The sequence below is a fragment of the Aedes albopictus genome, chromosome 2, assembly GCF_035046485.1.
Source record: "Aedes albopictus strain Foshan chromosome 2, AalbF5, whole genome shotgun sequence".
Lineage (NCBI taxonomy): Eukaryota > Metazoa > Arthropoda > Insecta > Diptera > Culicidae > Aedes > Aedes albopictus.
This window is the reverse complement of record NC_085137.1, coordinates 219429540-219445913: the sequence shown is the minus strand read 5'-3', so window position 1 is coordinate 219445913 and position 16374 is coordinate 219429540. Positions and strand designations below refer to the sequence as shown.

The following is a 16374-nucleotide window of genomic DNA, read 5'->3' as shown; positions in this document are numbered from 1 at the left end:
CTCTAGGAATTCCTCGAAGGATTCCTCTAGGAATTCCTCGAAGGATTCCTCTAGGAATTCCTCGAAGGATTCCTCTAGGAATTCCTCGAAGGATTCCTCTAGGAATTCCTCGGAGGATTCCTCTAGGAATTCCTCGAAGGATTCCTCTAGGAATTCCTCGAAGGATTCCTCTAGGAATTCCTCGAAGGATTCCTCTAGGAATTCCTTGAAGGATTCCTCTAGGAATTCCTCGAAGGATTCCTCTAGGAATTCCTCGAAGGATTCCTCTAGGAATTCCTTCAAGGATTCCTCTAGGAAATCCTCCAAGGATTCCTCTAGGAATCCCTCCAAGGATTCCTCTAGGAATTCCTCCAAGGATTCATCTAGGAATTCCTCCAAGGATTCCTCTAGGAATTCCTCCAAGGATTCCTCTAGGAATTCCTCCAAGGATTCCTCTATGTATTCCTCCAAGGATTCCTCAAGGAATTCTTCCAAGGATTCCTCTAGGAATTCCTCCAAGGATTCCTCTAGGAATTCCTCCAAGGATTCCTCTAGGAATTCCTCCAAGGATTCCTCTATGAATTCCTATGATTCCTCTACGAATTCATCCTGGGATTTCTCCTGGGATTCTTCTAGGGTTCCCTTAAGAAATTCCTCCAGGCATTTCTTCAGGAATTCCTCCAGCTGTTCCACTCGTTTACCAATCGGAAAGCCGCTTCGGGCTACATTCTCGGTTTTCGCTCTGTTCGTTTTTTGTTTTGTACTTCTGTACGAACACAAGTTTTGTACTTGAGTACTCTTTGGTACGGAGTACGCTAGCAAACACGGGTACTCCGATGTTTGGCGTTTGATGTTCAACACAAGTGCGAGTAATCGTACCGAAGTTGAACATGTGTTGCGTTCGTGGGAAGACTGCCTCGAAGGATTCCTCTAGGAATTCCTCGAAGGATTCCTCTAGGAATTCTTCCAAGGATTCCTCTAGGAAATCCTCCAAGGATTCCTCTAGGAATTCCTCCAAGGATTCCTCTAGGAATTCCTCCAAGGATTCCTCTAGGAAATCCTCCAAGGATTCCTCTAGGAATTCCTCCAAGGATTCCTCTAGGAATTCCTCCAAGGATTCCTCTAGGAATTCCTCCAAGGATTCCTCTAGGAATTCCTCCAAGGATTCCTCTAGGAATTCCTCCAAGGATTCCTCTAGGAATTCCTCCAAGGATTCCTCTAGGAATTCCTCCAAGGATTCCTCTAGGAATTCCTCCAAGGATTCCTCTAGGAACTCCTCCAAGGATTCCTCTGGAAATTCCTCGAAAGATTCCTCTAGGAATTCCTCCAAGAATTTCTCTAGGAATTCCTCTAAGGATTCCTCTAGGAATTTCTCCAAGGATTCCTCTAGGAATTCCTCCAAGGATTCCTCTAGGAGGAATTCCTCCAAGGTTTCCTCTAGGAATTCCTCCAAGGATTCATCTAGGAATTCCTCCAAGGATTCCTCTAGGAATTTTTCCAAGGATTCCTCTAGGAATTCCTCGAAGGATTCCTCTATGAATTCCTGCAAGGATTCCTCTAGGAATTCATCCTGGGATTTCTCCTGGGGTTCTTCTAGGGATCCCTTAAGAAATTCCTCCAGGCATTCCACCAGCTGTTTCTCCTGCAATTCCTCTAGATTTCCCTCCAGAAATTACTTCAGGGATTCCTCCAAGAATTTCTCCTGGATTTTATCCAGGAATTCGTCTGAGAATTCCTCCAAAGATTCCTGCAGGAGCTCCTCCAAGGATTTCTCCAGGAATTGCTCTAGGGGGTTTTTCAAGGATACTTTCTGAAATTCCTCGTGGCATTCGTCCAGGAGGAATTTCGCCAAGAATCCTTCCAGGAATTCCTCTAGTATTTCATACATGAATTCCTCCAGGGACTCCTCCTGGAATCCCTCCAAGAATTCCCCCAGAAATTACCCCAGGAAGCCAAGAATCATCTCCAGGAATTGTTCCAGGAACACCTCCAGAAATTCGTTCAAAAATTCCTCCACGATTTTTTCCAAGAAATCCTCCAGGAAACCCTCCAGAAATTCTTCCAGGAAATCCTCCAAAAATTCCTCTAGCAATTTTTCCATTATTCCTGGAATTCATTCAGGAATTCCTCGTCCAAGGATTACTCTAGGAATTTCTGCAGGGGTTTCTCCTGGGATTCTTCCAGGGACTCCTGTAGCGATTCCTCTCTCTAGGGCATTCCTCCAGGTATTTCTCCATGCATTCCTCCAGGAATTCCTTTGATTGGAGTTTGTACCATCGTTTTCGATATTCTGCAGTTTTCTGCATCCGAAATTGAACGTGGACTCTGGATTGGTTTTACTTTTCATGCTTGGTTTGCAAACTCAGGGAAAAAATTCATGACATTCTACTTAGTGAGCCGACGATTTGATAGTCAATAGATCTCCCGGCTCGTTCCACATTATGAATGATAAATTAAGTGATTCGCTAATAATTAACGTCTAGAAAAGTATCTGACATGACAGATATTTTTCAGTGAGAAACTGTAATTTCAACAACTTACCAAAACTTGGTTGTGTGAGTTGTTTTTTTTTCTCGGGCTTTTATTATTAATTCTACTTACCGATTTCGGCGTGGATGTCAGCAAACCAAGTTCCGTCGAGGGACTACGATACGTGTACGGAGATCTGCCAATTTCCCGATTGGTCTTACTAAAGTCCAAAGGGTTCGAATCCTGACCACCGTAGTCCAGCATGTCTTTCGTTTTCTTCATCGTGGAATGATTATCGTATAGGTTTTCCGCCTTGGTCACTTCCGTTCCACCGCCATTGGATATCTTCGGGCAGATTTCTGTGTCGATTTCAGCAATACAGTTATCCAGATGCCGCAACAATCGAGCTTTTGAGCCTGCATCGGTCAGTGTGGGTACGCTGGGAAGAGGTGGTGGCTCAGGTGTAGCCAGGTATCGTGCCACTTCTCTGGCGCAGTCTGTGTATCCTGCGCGGTACTTGTCGATGGCTGGGTTGTCCAAGTTTCGATGTCGCTGGAAATGCCGCACTGTCAGTTCCAGTATATCGGCTTTCTCAAGCTTGGAATGCTTCGTTTGTCCATCACCTGATTTGGTTTTAACTGTGGATTCCAGAATAAGAGCTTTGAGGATGGCTAAGCTCTGATTAATTCGTGCCCGTCTACGCTTCTCCATGAGTGGTTTGTTTGTACGCTTCAGAGGATCTTGAGACGAGATCAAACCTGCTGTTGTATTTCCGTTCTGTAGATGTGCGTCTAGTTTCGACGACAATGCTGTCGCACTTAACTCTAAATAAATCATAAAATTCATCAATCAATCGACCTTTGTACCTTTTATTTACAACGACTTACCACTTCCGTGTTTATGCCCCTTGTAGTCTTTATCCTTCTTTGCAGTCATTGTACGTTTCCAGTTGGTAAGGACGAAACAAAAAATCTAATTCTGTTGGAGAAAGCCAGCGTGTAACGGTGCAAGGACATTCATTCGGTACTAATATAGCTGAGTTTGATTCACGATCAATATGTTGTCTGAAAAAAGAAAAGTAAAGAAAAAGTTATAGAAATGCTGTTTAAATGTAGAAATATATCATCTCAACAATTTTGGAACCCGTGTTTGGAAAAACTTAAGTAAAATTGTTAGAAAATTACGAATTGAAAACGAATTGAAATCGAATCGAAATCGAATCGAAATCGAATCGAAATCGAATCGAAATCGAATCGAAATCGAATCGAAATCGAATCGAAATCGAATCGAAATCGAATCGAAATCGAATCGAAATCGAATCGAAATCGAATCGAAATCGAATCGAAATCGAATCGAAATCGAATCGAAATCGAATCGAAATCGAATCGAAATCGAATCGAAATCGAATCGAAATCGAATCGAAATCGAATCGAAATCGAATCGAAATCGAATCGAAATCGAATCGAAATCGAATCGAAATCGAATCGAAATCGAATCGAAATCGAATCGAAATCGAATCGAAATCGAATCGAAATCATCGAAATCGAATCCAAATCGAATCGAAATCGAATCGAAATCGAATCGAAATCGAATCGAAATCGAATCGAAATCGAATCGAAATCGAATCGAAATCGAATCGAAATCGAATCGAAATCGAATCGAAATCGAATCGAAATCGAATCGAAATCGAATCGAAATCGAATCGAAATCGAATCGAAATCGAATCGAAATCGAATCGAAATCGAATCGAAATCGAATCGAAATCGAATCGAAATCGAATCGAAATCGAATCGAAATCGAATCGAAATCGAATCGAAATCGAATCGAAATCGAATCGAAATCGAATCGAAATCGAATTGAAATCGAATCGAAATCGAATCGAAATCGAATCGAAATCGAATCGAAATCGAATCGAAATCGAATCGAAATCGAATCGAAATCGAATCGAAATCGAATCGAAATCGAATTGAAATCGAATCGAAATCGAATCGAAATCGAATCGAAATCGAATCGAAATCGAAATCGAATCGAATCGAAATCGAATCGAAATCGAATTGAAATCGAATCGAAATCGAATCGAAATCGAATCGAAATCGAATCGAAATCGAATCGAAATCGAATCGAAATCGAATCGAAATCGAATCGAAATCGAATCGAAATCGAATCGAAATCGAATCGAAATCGAATCGAAATCGAATCGAAATCGAATCGAAATCGAATCGAAATCGAATCGAAATCGAATCGAAATCGAATCGAAATCGAAATCGAATCGAAATCGAAATCGAATCGAAAGTGAATTGAAATGGAATCGAAATCGAATCAAAATCGAAATCGAATCGAAATATAATCGAAATCGAACCGAATCAAAATCAAAAAATGTTTCAAATTGTCAGATTCAGTATTCACACTGATTGTTTGTTAATAAATATTTTTTTGTTTTCCCTAGGTGTGTATGAAAAATTTTCTACAGGTGAACGATGAAAGCATTTTGCATACAATGTCTGTTTCTTTTTGGTTTGGGGTTTCATTATACTGAGCTAGTCTCCCGGGAGTGCGTGGTTCAACTCCATAGAAACGTAACACACACTTCAAAGGACAACTCAGAAACGTTGCATGGAAAGGAGTCTACATTATGCTGCATAAAAGCGTAGTAAGGTGTTTCAACGGCATCCCACATCATGACAGAATGATTATTATGCAAGGGTAAACATGATGTCACGAACGTCATTGTCATTGGGGTAAGTTGGATCCCCTCATCGGGCAGCTTGGATGTCGGATTGCGCCTAATGATGATGACGGCTACGATGAGATGGGACCTCGCATGGCTGACGAATGAGCTCGCCGTTTGCCGTCTATGTATCGTCCCTGCAGCTCATCCAATGGGACATGGGTACGGAATTCCATTGTAGCGCCACTTTTTCCAGGTGTCATTGGCACGTAGTCCGTTCAGACCGTGAATAGGCACAGCAATCAACAAAACGCTCAGTGCAAGAAGGATGCGATACTGGTGGGAATGGGAGATGCCTTTGTCCTGCATGTCCGCACGTTCTCGCGGGATGTGGCACCAGTTCGCTACAGTTGCCAACGTTTCCAGTTTCCCGTTTGGATCCGGCATGTTGCAAACCGTTTATGTGCGTAACATTGTCAACGGAGCAAGTATGAGGGGTTCAAATTGAGCTAGCGTATGGAACATAGTCCATCCACGTTGGAGATCCTTTGGTTGAACCGCTAAATGATGTCATATGGGGGGATGAAACCATGTGGGCACTTGAGTGCCGGAATGCTATAGTATGCTGGACAATCACCAGCTTTACTTTGCTGATGCTTCTAGGTTTAAGAATATCAATATTTATAATGTTTTTTTTAATGTCGTACTATAAATGTGTTTGTTAGAAATCGTTTTTTATCTAGATTTTTAGACATACCAATGCTAATTCATCCGGTTGATTCTAACAAAATTAGGCCGTTACAAATATTTATTTCACTTTTTGTCCCACCACTTTTTGGCTGGTCGAGGGGGGGGGGATAAAAATAATAAAGCATTTAATCTAAAAAATATTAAAAACTCATCGGATTTGTTAAAGAATTTTCAACAAGACCCGAAATTTTGATAAATATTTTTCATCTGCCCCCTCAAAATACGGAATCCAGCCAAAAATTTTTGAAGGGGGGGGGGGGGGGGGGAGACAAAGAGTAAAAATAAAATTTGTATCAGCCTTAATCATGCAACCTGTGGATGAAATTGTGTATTTCTCACCCTAACATTTTGAAAAAATTCACTGGTTCACAATAAACTTATAAATTCAATACAACACAACAATAAATATTTGCCAAAGGCTGACTCTGTGTATTTTTGCTTCTGACGATCTTCAATTGATACCGAATGTTTTTTATCCCTGCGATTATTTTTTTTTTGGTTGTGATTGTAAAGAGTCTGAACTTCATTAAATAGATTGTATTGTGGCTACGGTTAGGTCAGCTCAGACCAACTTCCAAAATAAAAAAACGGCAACGACTTAGGCAAAATGCTTCAGCCCAATTGGCTTTAGTCCAAGAACTTAGCTTTCGTTAGGGGAATGTCTATCTAGATAATCTTGTCAACCTGGTGTTTGATATACTTTGAATAAAAATGCAATGACAAGTCTTGTCATCTCACTAACTACCTTGTCTTCTTCTTCTTCTTCTTGGCGTAACGTCCTCACTGGGACAAAGCCTGCTTCTCAGCTTAGTGTTCTATGAGCACTTCCACAGTTATTAACTGAGAGCTTCCTCTGCCAATGACCATTTTGCATGTGTACATCGTGTGGCAGGCACGAAGATACTCTATGCCCAAGGAAGTCAAGGAAATTTCATTTACGAAAAGATCCTGGACCGACCGGGAATCGAACCCGTCACCCTCAGCATGGTCATGCTGAATACCCGTGCGTTTACCGCCTCGGCTATATGGGCCCTTTAACTACCTTGTCTCTGAACTAATTACCACAGATGTACAGGGGATAGACAAAATTATAGGGACAGCCAACTTTGAGCTGTTATATCTCAGGATTCAATGAACCGAATGCAATGAAATTTTGGCCATTTAAGACTTATATGATGAGCTTTGAAAAACTTTCGACACAATTTAAAATTTTTAACACGGAAGAAAATTATAACGGTTAGATTACTTTTCCTAAAAAACACCGAATTTTCTTAAATTTCAACATCGTTTCAAAATTCAAGATGCTAATTATAGTTCATTTAAATTCCCTCCGATTGTCTTGAATAAAGATATGTTTTGAAAGAAAATAACAACATAGGCGGCAGTTCATTGAAAAAGTAATGGGATGCATATTAAAAATAGACCAATTCACTAAAAAATCATAAAATTAATGAAATCGCTATAACTTTTTCTCTTGTTAATAATTTCAAGTTTAGTCAAACGTTTTTCAGAGCTCATTATATAAGTCATAAATGGACAAAATTTCATTGCATTCGGTTCATTGAATCCGGAGATATAACAGCTCAAAGTTGGCTATCGGATAATTCTACCTTTTTCTGAAATGCTTGTAACTTCGTGTAGGATATATCCTATATCCTATATATCTTTTCCAAATTTCGTCCACTGATACACATCTAGTTGATCAACTCACAGTGAAAATTTGAGAATATTTGATGCACTTTTCGAAAAGTTACAGCTAATTGGACATTTTTTGAAAAGTGAAAATTTTGCCTGTCCCGATCATTTTGTCTATCCCCTGTATGTACTACATACTATTAATGTATCTGTTGGGAATCTCAACAGAAAATACGCCTATTGTTTAGTATATCTACCGCGCAACCAATCATCGTCTACGGATGTTTTCAAACAAGTCATCGCATACTGCACATACTCTACATCTCGATATTTTTCCCTATCTCGGTAGTTTGGCTGGCCCCTTCAAGCTGCATACATTTGATCGCAATAGTGAAGTCGCTTAAGGACAGACTTGTTAGAATACCAAAATGGCCGCCAAATCTCTTCGGAAACAAAACCAGCGCTTCTTATTTTAAGTTTATTACAAGTGAGCAAGGACAGAATAATAAAATGCACTGTTGTTAGAAGCTTGCTTCTTGAGATTTGTGCTTCTGAAGTTCTGATGCTTTATTGAAGCGCGATTTCAAGACGTTTGTCCTTAAGTTGAACAAAAGTCCGGATCCGGATGGTATCCCGACAGTAGCCATTAAGACGGCTATCGAGATCCTGACATGTTCAGAATGGCTAGATAGATGTACCTGAATAGAGGCAAATTTCCGGAGAGGTGCTTCATCTGGAAATACCTACAAATGGCCAAAATGCTTGGCAAATGATAGGCAATTTTTTTTCTCTCACATAAAAGTTCAACATGCTGTAACTTTTCATAGAGTGCATCGAAAGTTCTCAAATTTCGACTGTTTGTTAACCTATTATATGTGCATCATTGGTACAAATTTGAACTCGATTAGCCAATCTTTCGCGAAGCTAGAGTGTAGAGTCGTTCTCGTAAAACACAAATTTTGAAACAACTAGTTTTTGAACTGTCATATCTCCGAAACCAGTAATCCAAATCGAATGAAATTTTGAACGTTTATCATCGATATATTAATGCTTCACAATCTTTCAAAACATAGGTACTTTTAGAACGTTAAAAAAGTTATCAAGTTTGGAGACTTTTTGGGTTTTTCTCGAAAAAGTGTATTTTTTTTAAATCAATGTCATTAAATTTGAGTTTTGATATCCAATGATTTCCTACTTTTATTCTCAAAATATATCTTATAAGATATATTAAAGCCTATTTGGATAAACGGAAGAACACATTTAGTAATTTTTGTGTGGTATTGTAAATTTTACTCATTTTCCTCTATATGGGTGAAAATGTCAAACCGATATAATTGTATTCGTCAAAAGAAAATTTTATATTTTATAACGTCGTAACAAGTATCAATATATTACACTGTTGAAAATGTTTTGTGGGAAATTACACTGTTGAAAATGCTTTGACATCCATGTGCACAACAGAACATGTGCTCGATGAACAAATTGAGATTTGAAATTATGAAAAGAAATCCACGTACTCCGGTGAGACTCGAACTCACGACTCCCAATTCGCTAGACGGGCGCTTCTATTCCTTCAAGCTACGGAGTCACTTGACTATCTCCGTCACCAGTAGGCCTAGAACTGAACTCGATTCCACAATCGCACATGGTTATCTTCTTTTCACAATCCAAACCCCCTTCGGATGGGATACGATGAACATCTAACACATTGTCTGTTGTGCACATGTATGTCAAAGCGGGAGAGGAAGTTATTTTTAATTGTCGAGAGCTTCGGGAACTGCCTCCCAATCACTTATTGGTATGGCAATTAGTGTGCAGTCGGACTCTCGACGGGTCGGTCCTCGGCCGACCGAATACGGTAAGGGTGACCGTAGCACCTTACAAATGTCAATTTCTTGATTTTGCTTTGGCTGACCAAGCCATGTGGGAAATTACACTGTTGAAAATACATGTGCACAACAGACAATGTATTAGATGTTCATCTAATCCCATCCGAAGGGGGTTTGGATTGTGAAAAGAAGATAACCATGTGCGATTGTGGAATCGAGTTCAGTTCTAGGCCTACTGGCGACGGAGATAGTCAAGTGACTCCGTAGCTTGAAGGAATAGAAGCGCCCGTCTAGCGAATTGGGAGTCGTGAGTTCGAGTCTCACCGGCGTACGTGGATTTCTTTTGATAATTTCAAATCTCAATTTGTTCATCGAGCACATGTTCTGTTGTGCACATGGATGTCAAAGCATTTTCAACAGTGTAATTTCCCACATGGCTTGGTCAGCCAAAGCAAAATGAAGAAATTGACATCAATATATTGTTGATAAACGTTTAAAATTTCATTTAATTCGGTTCAATGGTTTCTGAAATATGACAGTTCAAAATTAGTTGCCTAAAAAATAGTGGTTTACCAGAACGGTTCTAACTTCGCGATAGATTAACCAATCGGGCTCAAATTTGTACCAATAATGCACATATAATAGATTGACAAACAGTCAAAATTTGAGAGTTTTTGATGTACTCTATGAAAAGTTACAGCATGTTGTACTTATTTTGTGAGAGAAAAAAAGTTGCCTATCCCAAACATTTTGGCCACCCCCTCCCTGGACGTGTAAGGTGTAGGCGGGGCAAGATGGGTCACCCTTAGTTCTCGGCATGTTTGCATAGTTTTTGAAAATGTTTTATTTTTTCATTGAAAGGCTATTTCGTGACCTACATTTGTGTACTTAGATTTAGGCTGCCTGAATAAAAATCTTCTAGTTCTCGAACTAACTACCAATGTGTTTCATCACTGCCTTCATGTAATCTGTACGTATGTGAAGCTTAGATGTATAAAAAAAGAATAGAAAATTTAGTATTCTTTGTTGGAGAAAAATCTAATTTTCTGTTACCTGACCCCAAGTAACACAGAAAACATCTTGAGAAATAATTATTAAAAAAGATGTCATATAACTGTGTCATATAAAGTTCGTCGAGAACAAATAGCGAAACAAAATATCTGTGACTTCATCATGTCTCCAATACTTTGATCGCACAATTAAAGGGTGATACGGTCAAAATTTGGTCACACAATTTGTTTCATAACTTGAGACTGCGTACACCAAAACAGCTGATTTTTGGACCAGTAATGGTTCATTATATGTAGCTTATACCATAAAATTTTCATCAAAATCGGTTCAGTATTTGTGGAGATATTGTGAATCCTGAAAACTGCAATTTTTAAATTTTGTACAAAGAGGGTTAAAAAATAAGAACACACTTTTACTTTTTTATTTATAGAGCCGCAAATACTGAACCAATTTCAATGAAAATTATCCTGTATGTAAAATATACATATCAAAATCTTGTGTAAAAATTTCATTCAATATGATCCAGCCGTTACAAAGTTATATTAGTTTAGGTGGTCAAATTTTGTCAAATTTTGTCAAGTCAAGTCAAATTTTGGTCACACATTTTTTTTCATAACTTTAGACTGCGTACACCAAAACAGCTGATTTTTGGATCAGTAATGGTGCATTATATGTAGCTTGTACCATAAAATTTTCATCAAAATCGGTCTAGTATTTGCGGAGATATTGTTGAACCCTGAGATCTGCAATTTTAAAATTTGGATTTTCAAATAAGAAAACATTTTTACTGTTTTATTTATAGAGCCAGAGATACTTAACCGATCTCAATAAAAAAATTCCTGTGTGTGAAGTATGCATATCAAAATGTTGTGTAAAAATTTCATTCAATTTGGTCCAGCCGTTACAAAGTTATATTTGCTTAAGTGGCACCCGGTCAGTTTTTTTCATATTCAAACTGGTACAACTTTAAAAGTATTCATACATCATGGCTCAAAATTTTACTAAGAACATATTTTCATAATAGCATTATACTGTAAAATTTTGATAAAAATCGGAGCAGTATTGGTAGTTCTATAATCAAAAGTGTGCTTTACTGACCTTCAATTTCCGAAAATTTACTATGGAGCGCCTTTGTACAAAATTTTAAAAAGGTAGGTCGATAGTTTTATCTATATATCAACCAATACTTAATCGATTTTGATAAAAATTTTATGGTTTAAGCTACATATAATGTAGCATTACTGGTCCAAAAATTAGCTGTTTTGGTGTACGCAGTCTAAAGTTATGAAAAAATATGTGTGACCAAATTTTGACCGTATCACCCTTTATACAACATAATACGAACTATACACATCCTACCAATCAAAATACGAAAGCAATCAATGCAATGTTTACTACAATATTCCGCTTCGCGAATTTCAATTCGGTTTTCAATACTTCACGATCTGAATTTTTTGGAGAAAACGACGCTTCGTTATGATGCAGCACATGTTGAGAAATCATTGAGATCTCAGTTAAACTAGATTTCAACATTGTCAGGCCGATCGAATGAAGTAGAAAATTTTCCACGGCACATGCTAGGGAAAACAAGAATGCTCGCAGCTCGCACCTGACGTGCTCCAAACATTAGTTGTTCGAAGTTTACCTTAATAGATGCCATGAAACTAAAATCACTTTCACCCAGCAGACACTATTTTGCACCATTAACATGCACAATATGAGAACCAAATTCTCTTATCAGTAAAATTTTGCTTCAGTTGGATAAGATAGACTAAACAATAACAACAAATTTTGACGTTTTGATAGATTTTTTGTTCGCAAAGTCGTAAGTTATAATTTAGTTATATCGGTGTTTGAATGGTTGCCGCAAAACATAATTATAACTTATTTGTGAATGTGTTGAAAAATTGTTTTCAAGACGTATTATAATTGTTATCATAAGTTTTCCTTGCTGAGTTGTTTGTAATGTGGTTTACAGAACCGTACCGACTCAAAATATAAATAAATGAATTTTACATGACAGAAATTTACTTTGCTGTGTTATTATAATGCAGGGGCATTCTAAAAAAGTAAACGCTTTTTAATGAAAATGTTATCAAATTTCTTCAAAACCGTAATCCACCATAACGCTCAGATATAGTTATGTATGATATTTAAGTTGGTCATAAAGCTTTCGTACGGCACTGTCACTTTCTTGAAAAGTCTGCCATGTTGTTTCTTTGCGTCAATTTCAAAATGCCCAACAAAATTAAATAATTTTTATAATTTTATTTTCATTTTCCAATTCAACTCTGAAGCGCGTTCGTTTTAGAAAAGCAAAATCATAAGTTTCACCATAAATCTTGAGCTGCAAGTGAAGCAGTTGTATCAATACTGAGCATGACCTTTTTCATAATTTGTCCATCAAGACAGAATTATTTTCAATTATCGCATTCATCTTTGCATAGTTCATATTTGGATTGATTTTAAGCATTTTGAATACATAGATGCATTGTTATTAAATACGTTTTGCATGGTGAACAATCATGTCAGTTAGACACGCCCCTTTTAAGTTAGTTGTATTAATGTTTTTACCAAGTTGTATTTCTTACGAAAAGCCTGATTTCAAATCATGCAAATTATAAGTTGTATAAATGGTTTCTGCAAGCTATATATTTTAAAAAGAGCTTCTTTCTAACCAAATAATTGCATTTGTATAAAATTAGTATTTTGTACTGCTATTTTACTGAGAGATAACTATATTAGTATCCAACATTTAAATTAGGAGAGAATATTAGTACCATAAGAGTATTACAATACATGTTATACTACTTAAAAGATGTTCTATAAGCCGCCATTTTTTGCGCTGTTTTGATTATACAAGTGTCTGAAATGAAGTAAATAATACAGGAAAAATACAGCTGGTTCTGTTTTAAACGTGAATTTTAAACTGTTTTATAACAAGCTGTGTTACTTGGGACCCATCTTACCCCCGTGGGGGTAAGTGGGGCAAGATAAGTCGTGTTTTGAAAATTATTTTTCAGCATGCACCCAGGTCTCAAATCTTATGACCTTTCTATCATCTTATATCATAGCTGACTAGTGTATCCGAAAGTCGTGGTAGAAAACAGAGATATGCAATTTATATTTAGAAAGTCATATGGATCCATTTAGATACTATATCTAATGTTGGGCCACTGTTGGACCCACATCGGATAGTTATTGAGTCTATGTGGGGTTTGGTGACCAAAATAAAAACAACAAATGAAATCCTTCTCGGTATCCTTGGAACTCCCTTTTTTGGGCTTTCTGAGAACTTCCGAAACGCCATTGCACAATGGGTCCAGAGCCGTATTAACGAAGACAAAAATGTTTATGTCTAAATCTTAAGTTTTAGATACATGGTGTCTTTGAGAAAGTTTCTTCTTATTTTTCGATCTTTTTTTCTCATTATTGTGAAATTAGGGTGGTCCCTCTAGTTTAGCGGATCCAAACATCTGCTTTTTAACAGTTTTATGTACGTATACAAAATGTTCTACAAAGTTGTAAAAGATTTTATTTGGAGCAAGTTTGCCGAAGAAACCATTATTCTATCTCTTATGGTTCCTAACTTATTTTTTTTAAAGATTCATGTTAGGGTGATCCATGAAATTCAGTTTTCTTTAAATAACTTTTAATTCGTTTGTTTCTCGTAAATACTTTGTTCCGAGCACTTTTAGAACTATCAACGACGCATATTTTTTCCAAAGAGCTCAATGTTCTAACTCTCATGGTTAAAAAGATGTTGACATTTTTCTTCGAAAAATCACATTCATTCAAAAAGTCATATATCAAAAAGGAGCAAATGGATTTTCAATCTTTTGGTTGCATTGGAAAGATAGTACTCTGTTCTATTTATGGTGAAAAAACTGCAGGTACCTTTTTTGTTTGTTTTTATTGAATTTTGAAAGTACGAATTTTTTCATGGAAAAGCAGTTGTAACTTTGAAAACCGATGAGATACGAACTTGGCGTCTTCGACAAAATTGTGAGTTTTTGGCTGCTCTAAAAGTGCCCAGAACAAAAAATTGCGAAAAAATCAACACAAAATTATATTGAGTAAAAACAGGTTTTCATATGAAAAAACGACACACTTCAAGCAAATTCAACTCGTCTATGTTCAAAGTTTTCAAAATTCAATAAAAAGCTTCAAACAAAAAAGGTACCTGCAGTTTTTCCACCATAAATAGAACAGAGTACGATCTTTCCAATGCAATCGAGAGATTAAAAATCCATTTGCTCCTTTTTGTGATATGACTTTTTGAATAAAAGTGATTTTTCGAAGAAAAATGCCAATATCTTTTTAACCATGAGAGTTGGAAAATTGAGCTCTTTGGAAAAAATATGCGTCGTTAATAGTTCTAAAAGTTCTCGGAACAAAGTATTTACGAGAAACGAACGAATTAAAAGTTATTTCAAGAAAACTAAATTTCATGGATTACCCTAACATGAATCTTTTAAAAAATATAAGTTAGGAACCGTAAGAGATAGAATAATGGTTTCTTAGGCAAACTTGCTCCAAATAAGTTCTTTTACAACTTTGTAGAACAATTTGTATACGTACATAAAACTATTAAAAAGCAGATGTTTGGATCAGCGAAACTAGAGGGACCACCCTAATTTCACAATAATGAGAAAAAAGGTCGAAAAATAAGAAGAAACTTTCCCAAAGACACCATGTATCTAAAACTTATGGTTTAGGCACAAACATTTTTGTCTTCGTAAATACGGCTCTGGACCCATTGTGCATTGGCTTTAACTCAAACGTCCTGGAGCAGACCTATTCTCGTGAACTAAGTCTCCTCATTGAATCCCTGATTTAACTTATGCACAAAAATTCCTTAAGTACATTTCCAATTTATGCACATTTAGCCAATAGCATAAAGAGATATTGCGGTGTGTAAGATTAACAGCCATTTCAATACAATTTTACTGTCTATCTGTCATATCACGCCTAAAACAAGCATCTGCCACACAACTAGGTATTAGCGTGGTTCAAAAAATCGTTTTTGCTCCACACCGCTTATTCGATTCCTATCCATATTATATGCCTTCTCCCAAAATTTGAGCTCATTTGGTTGAAAACTGAGACTGCACAAGCCCTTCAAAGTTTGTATGGGAATTACTATGGGAAAACGATGTTTTTCATTCAATACACCGTAGCATTTCCCCAAGTGCCCTAGTGGGTTAGTTGACCCATGGTAATCCTAGGTTACTCCATCAATTACAACTTTGCCGAAGACCACATTCAAATCGGACGCCTCATTCATTAGTTATCGATTTGTATTCAACTGGCCAAACTTTAACAGTGATCCTCCAGCTTGCCAGCAGGGAACATTGCTGCATATGGCGACAAAGATAGCACACTGAATTTATGGCTACTATGTTTCACCGCAAAATGCAGTGATGCCCACCGAATAGTTTGACCATCATGAGTAAAGATTTCGATTCTGGATAAAAATCGGTAACTAATTAATGAGGCGTCAGATTTGAATACGGTCTTCGGCAAAGTTGTAGCTGATAGAGTAGCCTAGAATTACCATGGGTCAACTAACCCACTAGGGCACTTGGGAAAATGCTACGGAGGATTGAATGAAAAACATCGTTTTCCCATAGTAATTCCCATACAAACTTTGAAGGGCTTGTGCAGTCTCAGTTTTCAACCAAATGAGCTCAGATTTTGTGAGAAGGCATATAATCTGGATAGGAATCGAATAAGCGGTGTGGAGCAAAAACGATTTTTTGAACCACTCTACTAGGTATATCCCAAAACAACAACGACATTCGCATGAACTTGTGAACCGCATCAACGGTCAATAGCGGTCAATCAAGCATTGGAGCTCATGCTTTGTAGTAGAGTAAAGTGGGGCAAAAGTTCGAGTGGGGCAAGAGTTTCTTTTGAAGTTTTTGAGATCAATTCAAATTATTTCTTTCGGGTGTCAAGGTTGTTCGAAGCCTTTTCGAAAAAAAGACTTTCACTCCAAAAATTATGAAAATTGATCAATATTTCGAAAAC

At 37.4% G+C, this 16374-nt stretch overlaps 1 protein-coding gene across 1 annotated transcript in view; it reads right to left on the bottom strand.

Annotated features, from left to right (window-relative positions):
* LOC109411306 (uncharacterized) overlaps window positions 1-16374 on the bottom strand; it is a 67238-nt gene that overhangs the window by 9819 nt on the left and 41045 nt on the right. The window contains exons 2-3 of the mRNA XM_029855435.2: window positions 3336-3512; window positions 2581-3272 (exon numbers count right to left, since the gene is read on the bottom strand). Of these exons, the coding sequence (XP_029711295.2) occupies window positions 2581-3272; window positions 3336-3384 (741 nt within the window). The 5' untranslated portion in view covers window positions 3385-3512. The remainder of the gene's footprint in view (window positions 1-2580; window positions 3273-3335; window positions 3513-16374) is intronic.